General features: G+C 38.7%; 1 protein-coding gene across 4 annotated transcripts in view; it reads right to left on the bottom strand.

Moving 5' to 3' along the window:
* Positions 1-2,009: 2,009 nt before the first annotated feature.
* Positions 2,010-16,443, bottom strand: part of grm1b (glutamate receptor, metabotropic 1b) — a 29,548-nt gene continuing 15,114 nt past the window's right edge. For 3 of the 4 annotated variants that reach the window (XM_032547781.1, XM_032547782.1, XM_032547783.1), the window contains 5 exons: positions 13,772-14,018; positions 13,001-13,169; positions 12,279-12,405; positions 7,740-8,667; positions 2,010-6,518 (listed from right to left, as the gene is read on the bottom strand). In XM_032547781.1, coding sequence (XP_032403672.1) covers positions 5,663-6,518; positions 7,740-8,667; positions 12,279-12,405; positions 13,001-13,169; positions 13,772-14,018 — 2,327 coding nt within the window. In that variant the 3' untranslated portion in view covers positions 2,010-5,662. The remainder of the gene's footprint in view (positions 6,519-7,739; positions 8,668-12,278; positions 12,406-13,000; positions 13,170-13,771; positions 14,019-16,443) is intronic. The other variant, XM_032547784.1, reaches the window with a different exon arrangement.

Here is a 16,443-nt window from a genome sequence, read left to right as displayed (position 1 = left end):
ACTTCCTCCTTAGATAATAATATACAGTGGAGCAGAAGCATCGTGTCCGGTGTTCTGTCAGATCGTCATACGCTGTCAGATCGTCATACGCTGTCAGATCGTCATACGTTTAGCACGAACTGACGGCTATATCTATCAAACAAGTATACACTGTCATTACCATATGATTTTATTTAATCAGCAACATAGAATCATGACGTAGATCGTCATACACTTTGTTATTAACAGCTGTGTGACATCCTGACTTAGCGGTTAACTAGGTTAATGAGTTTTACATGGGCGTGTGTTGTAGTTGACTGCAGCTGCAGCTAGGTCTTGCTTTAAATACACCTTGAAACAACGACAATGCATGTATATCTATCTAGTTATCATTGAAAACAATTTAATGACTTATTTTCGTCACAACTTTTCGCGTATGCTGAACTGACAGCTCCTCTGACGGTCGGACTTCTTAATGCGCATGCGCAAGCACGGTACTCACTGCATGTATGCTATTCTGACACGGTTTGATAGAACACCGTCTCTTTTATTAAAATGTTCCTTCTTCATGTATGAGTATATATAAACACACCTGTGGGTTGTAAATTAGTTTATTAACTTTCAGAAAGCGTGTGAGTTTTTTTTTTCTGACGCTCGGAATGTTAACTCCGTTGTTAGCTCCATTGTTAGCGCCGCTGTTAGCTACCATACTGCTGTTTCAAGTTTGAAGACATAATGATAAGTTAGCTTATCATTATGTAAGCTAACTTACATAATGATATACGCTGGAGCAGAAGCACGGTGTCCGACGCTTTTATTACAATATTTCCCTTCTTCAGGGCGTTTACAATCACACATTTCACATATGTGGAAATAATATGTGAAGATGTGAATCTCGTGGCTTTCTACCATCAAAAGCGTTCAAATCCACACTTGATTTTCACAAGTGAAATTTATGGGATTTTTTAAATTATCAATTTCCACTGGTGCCCTTTGTAGTTTTTCTTTCATTTAACCTTTTCATTTCATCATTGTCTGTTTCACTTCGTTTCAATTCTATTTTCTCCTGGTTTTGTTCCAACTACTTGAGCTGGCAATCACTCTACTACTCACTAGAGGCAGTGTAGCATGTGTTAAAAGATATTTACTCCATAAGGCCTTGGTCTGAATATCTGAAATGAAAAACTGCGGGTCTATGTCTGTTGTAAAATGTCAAACTTCCAAACAGAGGTAAATATTGGCTCTACCTCCAGGTGCAGAAAACCCTGCGCTTTTACTTGACAGCTGAAGTGAACTTTTCTAAAGGTCAGAAGTCTATTCTCAGATAAATACGCAGCCATCCTATTTAAAATTTTGCTAAGCTGCAGTGAATTTTATTGGGGTTTGGTTTGACCCACAAACACAAAGTGGTGCATAACTATGAAGAAAAGGACTCATGGTTTTCTCATTTATTTTTTAAATAAAGAAAATCACCCACACAACATGAAGCAGCCTTATTTACTAATTAGGTAACTTCTCAAGGCAGTTAGTTTTATTTAAGGGTGTCAGGGTTTATTGGGGTCAAATATAACAGACACATTTTTCATATTTTTATTTGTTAAACTTTTGAAACCATGTATCCTCACTAAAAAAATATGAGGATACCACAAGATCTGTAAAATGAATTTACAACAGTCTGTTGAGTTTTTCTCTGCACCATGTCTCCCAATAAGTCAACATTTTCTTTTATAGCTAATGAGCTGGTAGGTATTTAATCAGGTATTTTTTTGTTTTGTTTTTACAGAAAGTTAATTGGTGGGTAATTTGAAAAATGCTGTTCTACAATGAAAAATAAATATTGAAATAAACAGTATACAAAATCTCTTTTTTTTTTTTTTTTTACTGAGGACCATTACTTGTGTAATCTTATGTTTGGTTTAAAAGAAAAGAAAAAAAACCCTGGGGTAATGAAATCTTCAATAAAACAATTATCAGAGATGTTAGCCTCAACTCCGAGAGCTACAGATGTTCATCATGAAACAGACAACAAAAAGCATAAAAAGTTTTAATTCACTCCATTTTGACAAGTATAATTCAAATGATTGCCAACAGTAAATACAGTGTAATGACCTGAAAATAGCTTGGTTACTAATGGTAACAGAAGCACTTCTCTTATTATATAACAGAGATAGACTTTCAGAATCTAAATATTTAACAAACTGATATAAACCAGAAAGTCTTACAGTTATAGCCTTCTGTCTACTGTAATACTGTAACACATATAGATACAATCTGAATACCAAAATATGATACACAATTCATACATTCACAAAACAAATGTAGGTCAAATTACTTAGTCATACCTAGCTCTGACATAAGAGGTATTATTATAAAAGATACAAATTTTTCACTTGATCTGCATGTATTTCAAGACCATAGAAATGTGTCGAACGTATAAAAGACAAAGTTTTAATGAAAATGTGGCACTTGAAGTTGTCCTCTGCTACATTCATGATACAGTCTTGTGGGACAGATAAATAAATATAAATTTTTCAAAAGAAATAAATAAATTAAAAAGTTCACTTAAGCAATAGTTTGACCTTCAGCAATAGTTTGACCTTTTGGGTTAATTTTACAGGACAAAATATGCCTTTGTGCACGCTAAAGGAGGAATAACACCCACTAGCTAGCTTAGCATCTCTTAGCTTAGCATAAAACTAGACAGACCTCGCTCAAAGGTTACAAAAAAGATCCACATATGTTTTCTAATTAAAACATCCAAGTGTTAAAAATGTTAGTTTTTTTGCCTAGTCATATTTAGCTACATAAATAAAGGCCAGGCTGTGATCAAACAAGACAGAAGTTACACATCAACGTCATGTGATTAGTAATTATGCAACAAAATACAATCAGTGCAACTGAAAACTAAACTCAGTAAATAATGTGTTAATTTTTTTTTGTGCAAATACAGTGCTGTGAAAAAGTAATTTGCGGGACCACAGATTTCTAATCTTTTTTTTACTTAAATCTAGATCAAACAAATTTAATATCTGACAGTCATGAACAGAACAGAACAAAACCAAAAAGGAGTTTAATTTCCTTTATTAAAGATAAAAATCCATCTAAACACACCTGGCCTGATGTGAAAAAAGAGAGATTGTTCACATCATGAAGTAGCTATTATTAACCGCATTTCCAGCGTCAGTTTCTCTAGCAAAATATAGGGATTACTGCCAAACCGTTAGTCTCAAGAAATCACCATAGAACTTGATTGAAGTACGCTGAAAGGCTTCAGTATTCTAGACGCTGACGGCGTAAACTTAAAACTTCAAGAACAGATGGGAAATCAATGGCAATGACACCTAGCAGTCTGGAAAATGCTACAAAGCAATTTATAAGACATTGAAAATGAAAGGCATTATCCACAAATGGACAAAACGGGACATTGTTGAATCTTCCCAGGACTGGGTTCAAGAACAGACAGGTCACAAAAGAGCCAAGAAGTTTAGATCAGTTTTCATGGGACAGAGCCCAAGCAAAATTGGCATCCAGGGCAGAGTTCTAAGACCAGAACCAAAATGACCACATGGCCCTGTCTCATGTTTCCCAATCAACCTCCCAGTGATCCCCAAGAAGACATATGGGAAATTATTCTGTCGACTGTTGAGACAGCAGTGGAGCTTTGTGGAAAGTGTCCCATTACATCCGGAGCAAAGCTAACACGTCATTACAGAAAAACGGCATGATACCAGCAGTGAAACACGGTGGTGGCAGTGTAACGCTCTGGGCCTGCTCTGCTGGTTTTAGGGTTTCTCAGCACTGAACATTCAATTTCAACATTCACAATTGGCAACAACAACAAGCAACCTTTCTTGCAGCTGTCACGGCTGTTGTTTCTGCTGAGACATTGTGTGTTTTTGCCCTTTCGTGCAGTAATTTTGTAAATTGATTTTTTTGATGTGGAGCTATATGCCATGGGGCAATTTGTCATTTTCTACCAACCAAAGTAGACATTTTTGGACACTATGACACAAATGTCAGTCAATATGTAATGTGGTTTTATGACTTCATTATTTAATATATTCCCACAACTGGTCAGCCATAGTTGTTGGATTAATCAAGGACATAATATGACATAATTCAATGGAATCATCTGGTCCAATTAGAGATCAGAAATGATATACATAAAAATAGAATTTAGAATTTTTAGAAAATAATGTTATTAAATTATAAGTGACCATTTTATAACTATTTATCATAAAAATAATTAGGAAAAAAACTGAACTGATACGCAAAAGCCGGAGTACATAAGGGAAAATAATAGCAATATGTGGATGCAAAATGAATGTATGTGTTGATGAAACAGAACCACTGTTAATAATTAGAGAGAGGTTTTATAAACAAATCCCTGAAAGTGAGAGTGAGAGAAAATGCATTTTGGTAATGAAGTCAGAAAAACTTGAGGAAAATGTTTTGTAGGGGAAAAAAAAGCCTGAAATGGGAGTTGATTGGAGCCACAGATTGCGGCCATTTTGGTGAAGAAACTTTTATACGTCTGGTTTTATGCTAAGCTAGTGTAGAACTTGTGTAGCCTGGCTGCACTGTTCTTCAGCTTAAACTTCTACAAGCATCTTTTTCTTCATCTCATCTAATTCTACAACAACATAAATGAGACAATCTAAAACCCAACAGCTGCTTATATCCTCCTCTTATCTGATGGAAGACAGCAGTTACAAAGTGTAACCACAAGACACATTTTCCTTAGCATACTGTCAAAGTGAATAGTCTTATACTGAAACTATTCTTAGACTGGTTAAAAATCTGTTTTCAAATAAATAAATGTACATGTATCCATTGGCAATCTTATTCAATTGTCAAGTAAAGGCAGAATCTACTTAAGTGTAAAATATTACATCAGAAATATACAGCGTGTTTGCAAGATCTTTCACTACTGCATACGGCGGATTTAATTCTTATAAAATGTAGGAACTTAAGTAAAAGCTATCGAGTGAAAACGACCACAGAGTGACTTTTTCCTTATATATTATCACATACAGCGCATGTTGATGTAAACTTGAACATGTAGCAGAACTCTTAAAACTGCAGTATGTAACTTTCATAAAAAAGTATTTTTTACACATCTGTTGAAACTGACACTATGTTGTGACAGTATTGTTTGAGACAGATAATCTGTGAAAAAAAAAAGGATCAAGCTCCTCTGCCTTCTCCCAGTGCTATCTAGACATAACCAATCAGAGCAGGAAGAGGGTCTTACCGTTGTCAATCACCCCTCTGTGTAGTGCTGCTCATTCTCCCATTTATCTTCCCCTTCTTGCTCTCTGCTATGCTACACCGAGCACAGTCTGTCATGAATGTTCAAGCCAGTTAGTATGGCGACTGATGACTGCGATAAACGGTTTTCCTGTAACGGTGAGTTGTTTCTCCCCCATTAGCACATTTAGCAGCGTGTACACAAGGATGAATGACAGCACTAAGACCCTCCTCCTGGCTCTGATTGGTTGTTTTTGATTGGGAGTGGTGCATTTCTTCAGACTACAATAGTAGCTCTTGGAGGAGATCGATCTTTTCACAAATTGTCTCAAACCATACTGGCACGACATGGCGACAGTTTTAACAAATATGTAAAAAAATAATTTTTTAAATTAAAGTTACATACTGCACCTTTAACATTTAGGGCATCAAATCACAGAGTCGAAGCGCTCTGCTTGTAGTCTCCAAGAATGACAGAGGCATACGTCACATTTGGAGGTGTGCACAAGATGGACTCGGACACTGGTGAGTTGGGAAACGGGCTTACTGGGGTACCAGACCGATCGCGGAAAGGGGACGGTGGCATTAGGGCGACGGAGTCCTCCATTGCTAATTTGACCTCTATCATGTCCTCCTCCTCGTCGTCGTCGTGAATCTGGGTGTTGTTATACATATAGCCCTGTAGGAGGCCGAACTGCTCACTCTCCATTTCTTCCTCCTCCTCTAAAGGGGAGACGAGCTCCTCATCAAATGGGTCAAGATGGACAGGCAGGATGGGTTCCTGCTGGATGAGGTGAGCCTGGTGGTACACCGGCATGCCTGAAACAGCCGGAGGCAGGCACACATCATCAACGAGCTCATGGGTGTCACTGCTTAACTTATTCAGAACAATCTCCTCCTGCAGGCAGTCCGTGACGCAGTGTTGAGGGATAACGCTATTTTGCTGGAGACGGTCCAGGGAATAGAGCTCCACGTCCCCGGCCGCCTCTTTTGTCATGTCACAGGCTGGCATCTGTCCGTGGGCCATCATGGGGGGGGTGGCGGGGGAGCTGTAAGTGAGCGGGTCGTTTTCGTCCTCCTCAGCCACATTGTACAACGTCTTAGTGCTGAGGTCTGAGAACTCCCCGGCAGTGTTTTGGTAGGTATTAGTTAAGGGTTTGATGACAGCCATCTGATTGGAACCTGCTTCCTGTCTCTTCACATGCACTGACAGTCTGTGCCACATATGATCCCCTTTGGGAGGATGTCTTGCACCTGGTTCAGACCATGACACAGACTTTCCATTAGAACTATGAACAAAATAAAGATGGCTGTTACTGCGCAGGAACCCGCAAAGGTGTAGAAGAAAAGACAGGTTCAAGTTCATGTCAGAAAAAAAATGCTAGTTGGAAACTAACTGTGGTTTTTATATATGTTCTAGTTGATTTTAAGTCTACATGTGGTATTTCAGGGTATCTTCAGGTTTAATAGAGAGTTGAATTTAGCACACAAAGGTCTCATAGTTTTAGTCTGAAGCTAACATGCATTCAAGATTGGCATGAATGTCAAGTAATGTTCAGTAATACATTTCAATCTTTCTTTTTCCTGAGTAGACTAATCATAAAACAAGTAATTTCAGTATTTTTAAAAACAAAACTTCACTGCACTTTATTAATTGTGAATTTTCTCTAATTGACAGAGGCTCGATTTTAACTACACACTTCTACCACTATTTGGTTAAATGTCTCCTAGTAAGTTGCACCTTACCAACTTAAACAAGCTTCCGGATCAATTCTCGTAGAATATTTGACCGTTTGTCTTGGCAGAAATGGCAGAATTCATTTAAATATGTTGGTACAACGGTCAAGCATGGTGACGGCAGCATCATGTAATAGATCTGTTTTGCTGCCAGTGACTGTGATGCATTGCAAATAGAAGTGGGAATAATGAAGGTTTATCATTACCTCCAGATAAGTAGCTAAAATTTGTAAAGGAGTGGGTGTTCACACAACACAAACAGGCCAAACACACAACTATAAATTGGCCAGTAAATGTGTATATTTGAGCCAGTATGGAATATATAAAGTCAAGAATATATACAAGTTGTGCTACCAATTCTTGCAAAAACAAACAAAAAAAGTCAATTGTGAAACAAGTTTGCCATTGAATGAATGACTAAAAGTTTAAAATAAACAGACATTTATGCCAGTGGTTAATGTATGCAAACTTCTGACCTGAGATGTATTTTCTGGTCTGATTTTTAGTTCAATGAGTCCTGTAGAAACCCTTTTTATTATTATTTTTTTATCCCTCAGCACATAGGGACGCTTGTTTTAAATTCGCCAACAGATCAAAGGATGACCCGTCTTTGTGAATTGAGTGATGGCCTATATTTGCCACACTTTACAACAGGTGCCTCTCTGGCAGTAAATACAGCTAGATGTCAAGCTCCCTCAGAGAGGGAGTTCCAGTAAAACGAGCATCCCTGAGGTGCCTCGGGAGCAGGACTCAGACTCAATTAATGAACCCACCTGCCGTTCCCGGCGTTCTTCTTCCTCTTGAACATGTTGAGGAGGCTGTTGCTTCGGCAGGCGATCTTGCCGTCGCCGACGTGCATGCGCACGGCGTCGGACGTGGTGAACGCGCTGCGTACGTTCCGCTCTGGCTTCGCGATGATGATGTACATCTTTGGCGTGAACATGCACCCCAAAGCCACGGTCACGCTGAGGCTCACGGAGAATGACGTGGTGATGATCTTGTAGTTGCTGCCGAAGTAGATCGGCACAAAGGCGAGCCAAATGATGCACGTGGTGTACATGGTGAAGGCGATGTACTTGGCTTCGTTGAAATTGGCGGGAACGTTGCGGGTCTTGAAGGCATAGTAGGTGCAGCTCATGATGAGCAAACCGTTGTAGCCCAGTGGCGCCACAACGCCGAGGTTGCTGGTGTTGCAGATCAGAAACACTTCTCTGATGCTGGGGTAGGATTTGATCGGTTCAGGAGGCTCCATGATGATAAGCGTAACTTCCAACGTCAACTGAAGACTGATAAGTATTGAGGCGATGACCACCTGAGCCCACGCGCTCATGAACCTCGGCTTCCTGGTGCAGATCTTCTTCTTGCTGCCTGCCAGGATGCGAGCGATGCGATTGGTTTTGGTCACGAGTGCGGAGTAGCACATGGCGGCTGAGAGTCCGACGAGAAGTCTCTGAAGGTAGCAGGACGCCACTGTGGGTCGCGCTATGAGGGTGAAAGGGCACAGGTATCCAAGGAAGATCCCAGCCAGGATAATGTAGCAGAGCTCGCGGCTGGATGACTTCACCACAGGCGTGTCACGGTACAGGACGAAGATGAAGGCTACGAATGACGTAACCAGGATGCCCAAGCAGGAAAAGACAACCTGGATGATGGATTCTGGATTACTCCACTCCAGGTAGTGCAGGGGAATTGGTTCGCAACCTGACGGGAGAATAAAAGCTGTTTTACATATTATTTTTCACAAAACTCACAGTGGTTGTTCGAGTTGACCAGCAACATTATCGGGATTTTATGTGACAGACCAACATTAAATTTTATTGATCAGTAATGGATTATTAGGTGCTGTTGCATGGTTACTGTTTCTTAAGTTAGGTTGTTTTTGAGGTTATACCGGAAGAAATCTTGGGACGCTTGTTGGGAGGGAGGGGGCTGTTGTCAGAGGACGAGAGAGTTGGCTGGTATTTCTTTGAGAACTGCCCTGTTATGTTTGACCTAAATAAACCAGTGTTAGTCGCAAAACCTTTCTCTGGTGCTTGGGGGTCATAACGGAACATTACAATATTTGTTTTTTCAAATGAAATAAATTAATTTAAAGGAAATAGAGCTTTCTAAGAAGGCATCAGAGGTTTGCCAAAGAACATTACCATCACAAAGACCAACGAAGACAGCAGATAGGTCAGGAAAAAGGAACGTTTAGGCAAAAATCACAGCGAAATTACGTAAGAAAGCAAAATTCCAAACTTTGAACATCTCAAATGATGCTGTTCAATCCTTTATTGAAAAGTGAAAAGAACGTAGCCAGAACGCAAACTTATTAAGAAACTAACCCTCATTTGAGAGGCCAGCAAAAAAAGCATTTATGAGAGGAGCAACAAGAAGTCCATGATAACTTAGAGGGAGTTGCACAGATGACAGCTCAAGTGGGAGAAACTTTTCACATCTGGCCATTGTGGAAGAAGAGTGGCCTACATATAAGGCTTTCTACATAATCTATAGGGCCAAGATGAAATGTGCGTAAAAATGGTGCTCAGACTAGACCAAAATCTAACTTTTTAGCCAACATGCAAAACAGTATGTGTGGTGGAAAACTAAGACTACGCAACACCATTACAAAACGGTGGTGGCTTTATGATGTAGGAATGATTTTTATTCAGCAAAAACAAGATGGAAGTCCTATTAGAGACTGCAAAAGACTAAAGATTAGGGAGAAGTATGTTGATGGACAACAGCATTAACATACAGCAAGAGCCCTAATAACAATCAAATCATATTCATGTGCTAGACTGGTCCAGGTCAAAGGTCAGACCTAAATTAAACTTAGAATCTTAGAATCTGTGGCAAAAGTTGCTTGAGCTATCTTGCAAAGAATAATGGGCCAACATTTCAGCCTCTTGATGTGCAAAAGTTTTGACTCAGAGAGCTGAAGGCAAATGCACAACAAACTTAGTTCTCTTTGTAAGAAATTTATTTTTTACAGCATTTAAGCACTTAAACCAACTACTTTGTGTGGTATAATCACAAAATCCCTATCAATATATGGACGTTTGTGGCTCCACCCTGACAAAATATGATTATATTAGATTGGCCATCAACTCAAAGGTGAATAAATAATTTTAAAATAAAAAGCCCTTCAGACTTCAGGCTACTTTACATAACTGCATGTACAAGAAATGATGATGAGCATCTTAGCCGGAGAAAATACAGTAATTTCTAAAGTAGGTTTTTAGCTCAACTATAAATAAACGCCTTTCAACTGAGCCATGGCCAGGCTGGGCTGCAGCCAGGCTGGAGGGGGCCGAAGAAGCAGGACAAAGTAAGTAGCTGCACATTTCAGACATCAGTGTAAAATCACCTATATTTTTTCATTCGTAGAGTACAAGGGGAATGTGGAATTTGTATATTTTCTAACACTTTTAAACTACACATAGACAGTCAAGGGGTGATCCGTTTCTGTTGGTGTCATCAACACTGTTACGCTGTTGCTGATAAAAATGCAGAAGTTTGCGTGCGATTAATGTGTTAAGAAGATGTCTTTTGTTTGAAAAGGCGTACAAGGCTTGCTAAAGTGGGCCAGAAGAGTGGTAAGTGGAATAGGGCTGCTGTCGGATGAAATGGTGAAGATGATGAATGTGCTCTCAGGTGTCATGGGAAGGCAATGAAAATAGGACAGAACAGGTTTGGGAAGCAGAAAACTCTTAGCAGGACAAACTGTGCAGGGTGCAGTAGTTCTGGCAGGAGAAGTAAGAGCTTGGGGGAACTTTTTGGTTTTGTAAGTCAAGCGATTGTCGCAGCTTGGAGCGACAACGCCAAAGGAATGGATACTCTGGCAACGAAAGTAACCCCAGTGTAAGTCAGCATAAAAGCAAACAAACCAAACATAATAACCCTTTTCTAATCAGACAAAACATTTTTTTCAGGTGTAGCAGTTGGATCCTCCATAAAAAGAAGAAAAATCTGATTGTTCTTGCACATCTTAATCAATTTTCCTTTGTCTGAGGGTGACCGCTTGGGTCAGATGGTGGACAATCATACCACTATCTACAAGTTTCTGTTTAACCAAAAAGGGGAGTGTTCCAGAGACGTGTACGCCTAGTTCCTGGAGATGACTGACGAGAAAATATGATCCTGGTGACCTAACACATCAAATCTGGTTGTGGAGTGTGTTATCCAGGAAAACATTAAGCTTCTGGAATTGCCCAGACTAAAACCAGGCTGTAAATATGACTACAGTGAATCCTCGTTTTTCGCGGGGATTAGGTTCCAAAAAGAACCCGTGATAGGCAAAATCCGTAAAGTAGTTATCTTTATTTTTTACAATTATTATACAGCATAATTAAATACTATACATTGAAACCAAAGAACAAAAACTGTTTTCAGGCCCAAGCATTTTTTTAACAAATAAAACGCTTTCTTACAAATAACTACAGTAAAATAATAATTTTAGTCATCAATACGAAGTACAGTAGGACAAATTGTGACTCGATTATTTCACTGTTCCTCTGACTGTGACACTGCGGCCTGACTCCGCTCTCTAGTGGCTTCTTTTTCTGAAGCCTGTGGTGCAGGTGTGTTTTTTCGAGAGAAGAAAAATAGTTATAGGTAGTTGTCGCTCTTTTTTCTTCCTGGCAAAAACATTTACCAAAATTTGCCAAGCTGTATTACGTATATTTAAATACCGTAACGTTATTGGCACGCAGGTAGAAAAGAAGCGCGGAAACTGTTTAACCAATCAGGACGTAGAACACAATGCACTGTGAGAAAAAAAAAAACTGCATAAAAAACTCCGCGAAGCAGCGAGGTCGTGAAAGGTGAACCGCGTTATAGCGAGGGTTCACTGTATACTTAAAATTTACCAATTACTACAAAGATGAGTGGTTGAATATCCAACTAGAATTACTTCAGAACCTGGATGAGATATATGATTTCTCTGAAACATGCATGATTTATCCAGATATTGGTGGTGTTTGTATTTATTTGAGCTTGTATGTTGATTCTATATAGAGGAAATGCACAGTGAATTTAAAACTGTGCACCCTATTTGCAATTGAAGATCATTGAGTGATTGGCCCTTCACAAAAAAAAAAAAAAAACTTGAGTGGTTGAAATCAAATATAACAAAATGTGTATGACATTCATGCACATAATGAATGTATCAAACCGTCTGACTGGAACTCCACACTGTCTTATGTATTATCTGGTGATTTGGTGCAATTCTGATTATAGCTTTTTAGATCCTCTATTGTCTTGTCTTCAAAACTAACATAACTTTACAGCAGCTGTAGAAACGAGGAGCAGGAGACGAACAAACGTACCCTCCAGTTCTTTGTCAGGCCACCAGCCCAGCTCACAGGCCTTGCATGTGAACTCGTCCTGCACATATTCATTGTCCTTGCAGGCAGTGCATATCCAGCAGCAGCTCACCTCCCCCTTTCTTATGACCTATCCACAAGAAAGAAAAAAAATTAAACTACTTATCTAAAAATACCATTGTGTGACTCTCTGCTGCCCAGAACAAAAGGAACGCCAGTAAATATTTTATATTTGCTTAAAACATAGAAAATTTAAAGAAAGAAAAGTTATAAGTAACAAATTGGTAGTGGAACTATTATTTTTGAAATCTTTTACTAATAAATAACTTATTACAGTTGTGAGTAATATAATTATTTATAGAAAACAAAAAATGTCTCCACTGGAATTGCATTGCTTTTAACAATAATTTGTTTTGTTGATTAATAAGATGTTTATTATAATGTTTAATTAACATTATAATGAATGTAGATGTAGATCTACATTAATTGATAGGCTGCTAGCTAACTACCTCACTGGATAGTTAGCTAGCAACTGTCTAACTATTTAGATAGTTAGCTAACTATCAAGCTAGCTATCAACAAACACTGTACAGTTAAATAGACAATTACATTATTATGAATAAAGTCTCTTATCACTAATGGGAGTAGACTTTCTCTGCAAAAACATTAAAGATGTCAGCCCTCAGTGAAGTCTAATCACAGCGTGTAAAAGATTAGTCCTGAACCTTGATTTCTCCTTTGGAGCAGGGCTCGCTGCAGACGGAGCGGACCATGTCACTGCTGTTCATCTGGATCATTTCATCGTCGAGGCTCAGCATACCCTCGTGCCACGAGCCGATGTTGATGTAGTCATAAACACCAGGCTCCACATGCTGGAAGTTCATAATCTCATACCTGAGTGAAGATGGGCGGGAGAAAAATGACGACAAGGTTATCTAAATAATTTATAGCTAAAGAAAGACTCCTTAACAGACTCTTTTTCAAGTTAGTTTTTCCCATTGTGTGTTGTTCAAATTAGTGATATTTCTTTCTTTTTTTTACCTTAAAGGTGATTACTTTCCTTCCCAATAGATTTCTTGTTCGTTTGTAATACTCGACTTCATCAAGCAATTTTTTTTATATAGGACAAAGCCAATATGAGTACATACAACAAGCAATTTTAAAATCATAATTTAATTTATTGAGGGACAAAAAGGTATTCAGAACAACTGTGGCGCATCTATTTCAAAAACAATTAACCACTTCCTTAATCCAATAACTTGATTTTCCAGCCTTGACGGCAAGTGTCAGTAAAAACTGGTAGTAAGTTTTTTACATTGCTTTGGATGAATGTTAGCCCACTCCTCTTTATAGATTTGTTTTCATTGGGCCACATTGGAGGGTTTTCAAGCATGAGCAGTTTTTTTTTAAGACAATGCCTATGAGATTTATATTGTCTATTAACCCCAATTGTGGCATAAGACCACACTTTCAACCACACATATAAAGTAGCTTACCTTCCAGGCGAGTCTCCATTCTCATCAAACCATATGTCCTCCCCGGACACTCCTGTGAAGGACGTCTTGAGTAGAAACTCAAGCAAATGGCTTCCATCGATGGGTTTCATGTCATCACACAGTCCCACATGGTCAGGACAGAGGTGTGAGTGCATGTCATGCAGACCGTGTGCCATGGCGTAGATGGCATTGATGACAAAGCCCATCTTGCTGTCTTGAACATAGTTGTCTTCAAGACTTTCGTAACCTGCCCATAAAGGAGACAACAGTAAGGAATCTCCTACAAGATAAGTGCATTCGTTTTTTAAAAGGGAAAAGCCGTACAGTGCCTCGTTAATGCAAGCAGTAGCATGTTTTATGTCATCTCTCAGGTTCAGATGTACCCAACAAGTTGCCTGGCAGGATGCAAGGTATTACAAAGGAGTGATAGGGTGCACACAGATGCAGAAAATGTTCTCTGAATTCAAGCTGCTGGAAACACGCTCGTTTTCTTTTTGGTGTTTTTGTCCTCTGTGGGAGACTGCTTGTAAGGAACTGGAAGTCTCAGAAAATGGCTTCAAAGAAACCTTGTTACCATGGCAAAACTATTCATTCTTGGAGTCATGAGTCAGGATTCAATTAGAAATGGTCCGACTCTCTTAAAAACCTGCACCGCATCGACTCTGTATTCTGCTTGACCACGATTAGTCTCACGGGTTTTTCTTTTATTTAGCTTCCTAATTTCATCTGTCACTGCGGGGATTAACAAATACTTAAAAAATGGGTAACATCAGAGTATGTGATTTTTCAAACACACCCTATCAGTTCAGTGTAATGCAAGCTGGAGAAAGCAGTTTTTTAATTAAGCGTTTCACATTGTACTTAAACCTCTCTTGCGGCAATCTTTTTGTGTTAATAGCTGTGTTCAATATTTTGCATCTTCTCGCTGAAGGTCCCTGAAGTCAGATTTTTTTTTTGTTTGTTTTTTTGCAATGCAAGCTAAAGCAACTAATAATGATGCATTACACTGCAGTCTTAACCTTCACTATCAGTACAAGATAGCATTATCCTGTACATGCACATGCCTCGGAAAAGTGTTCGTACTCCTTATACCTGTACTTATGTAACACTTGCTGTGTTTTACTGAGACTTTACCTGACACAATAAAATATAAAGAAAAGCACAGCTGTGAAGTGGAAGGTAAATGATAAATGGTTTAAAAATATTTTTGCAAATAGAAATTTAAACAGTTCGACACATACACTCGTTTCGAGAAAACCATCAGGAAAAGCTGCATACGTAAAACGTCCGCTCTCGCCTTCCACACATGGCTACTAATTGTGGTGCGTAATATAAATGATGTCAAAACCAACAAAAATATTGTGTTTTTTGTTTGTTTGTTTGTTTTTTTGAAAAAAAAAAGCCCTTTTCATTATTGAACTGTTATATTTTAACAGTATTTAACTGTAGTTTATTTGAATGTGTGTGTGATTTTAGTGGTGCACCAAAATCAGCCAAAAGATGGATGGGTCCAGGCGTTCATGTTGCAGACCTGAGCACCAGTGTGAAGGCTGGCACGAATTATTAAAGCAAGAATTATTAGTGTTTCGCCTGGCTGAGTATGATCTACTTTTGAACACAGACTGAATTTCTTTCCCTGAATGTCCATTCCTCGTTTGTGCAGAGAGCGATTGCACTGTCCTTCACCTTAAACTATGCTGTTAAAGAAACACAGCTTTCTCTGAGTTTTGTGTAAACAGAGAAAAATTTGTAAGGGTTATTTTATGTTTGTGATATGACTTCCTACAAGCACTTCTGAAAAAAGAAGGAAAAAAGAAAAAGAAAAAAAGAAAAGGTTTTCTATTGCTTGCTTGTATATCCAGTAAATATTCCAATCCTGTGTGAGCAAAATGATGATGGAGAAGCTGGTATCTGAGTGTAGGAGTTTCTGTTGTTGCTAAGTTCAACAGCTATTTCACTCTTTTTTAACAATATATTTGATCATCTTTACTCTAAAATATGAAAAACCAGAGAATGACCAGGGTTAATCTCTATTAAACTGAGCTTCTGTGATTTATAAAACATCATATTTGTAAACGAACAAAAGAGAGAGAAAAAAAAAGGATTATCTTAGATTGAGACTAGCATCAACGCGTCAATTTCATAGAATCCTTAAAACACATTTTTGGATTTGTAAAAATCAAAAACAGGGTGTGGAAGGAAGATGTTGGCTGATTTCCAGGAGAACAGTTCATTAAACGTATCTTACAATTTGACTTAAATTTTCTAACAACAAATATTACTTTATTGTTTTCTGCTGCTGGTTTTTTTCACTCTCATCTCCTGTTATATGGCATCTCGATTACTTTGTTGAGAAATCATGCAATACTTTCTGGGGGGAAAAATAACAGATTTCACCCGCTCTAAGCAGCAGCAGCAGCAGGTGACGGTATTTCTTTCTAAGCATCTCCTCCTGTATGCTGCGCTTGTTGCAATAACGATTTCAAAACAACTGCTGGGAAAGCTGCCTGTGCAAACAAACACATGAACAGTAACTACAGTCGGGTTAGCAGCTGGGTGAGCATCCGAAGGGAGCGACTGGTGATGACCTACTTTAGCAGCTCCTTGTCTTTGACGCTCGCTGCACTCATCAGTCATGATGCGGCGATGTTATGATGTCTGCATGCAAGCAG

Source organism: Xiphophorus hellerii, chromosome 19, assembly GCF_003331165.1.
Source record: "Xiphophorus hellerii strain 12219 chromosome 19, Xiphophorus_hellerii-4.1, whole genome shotgun sequence".
NCBI classification, from domain to species: Eukaryota; Metazoa; Chordata; class Actinopteri; order Cyprinodontiformes; family Poeciliidae; genus Xiphophorus; species Xiphophorus hellerii.
The sequence above is the reverse complement of the archived record's forward strand: the minus strand, read 5'-3'. Positions and strand labels throughout refer to the sequence as shown.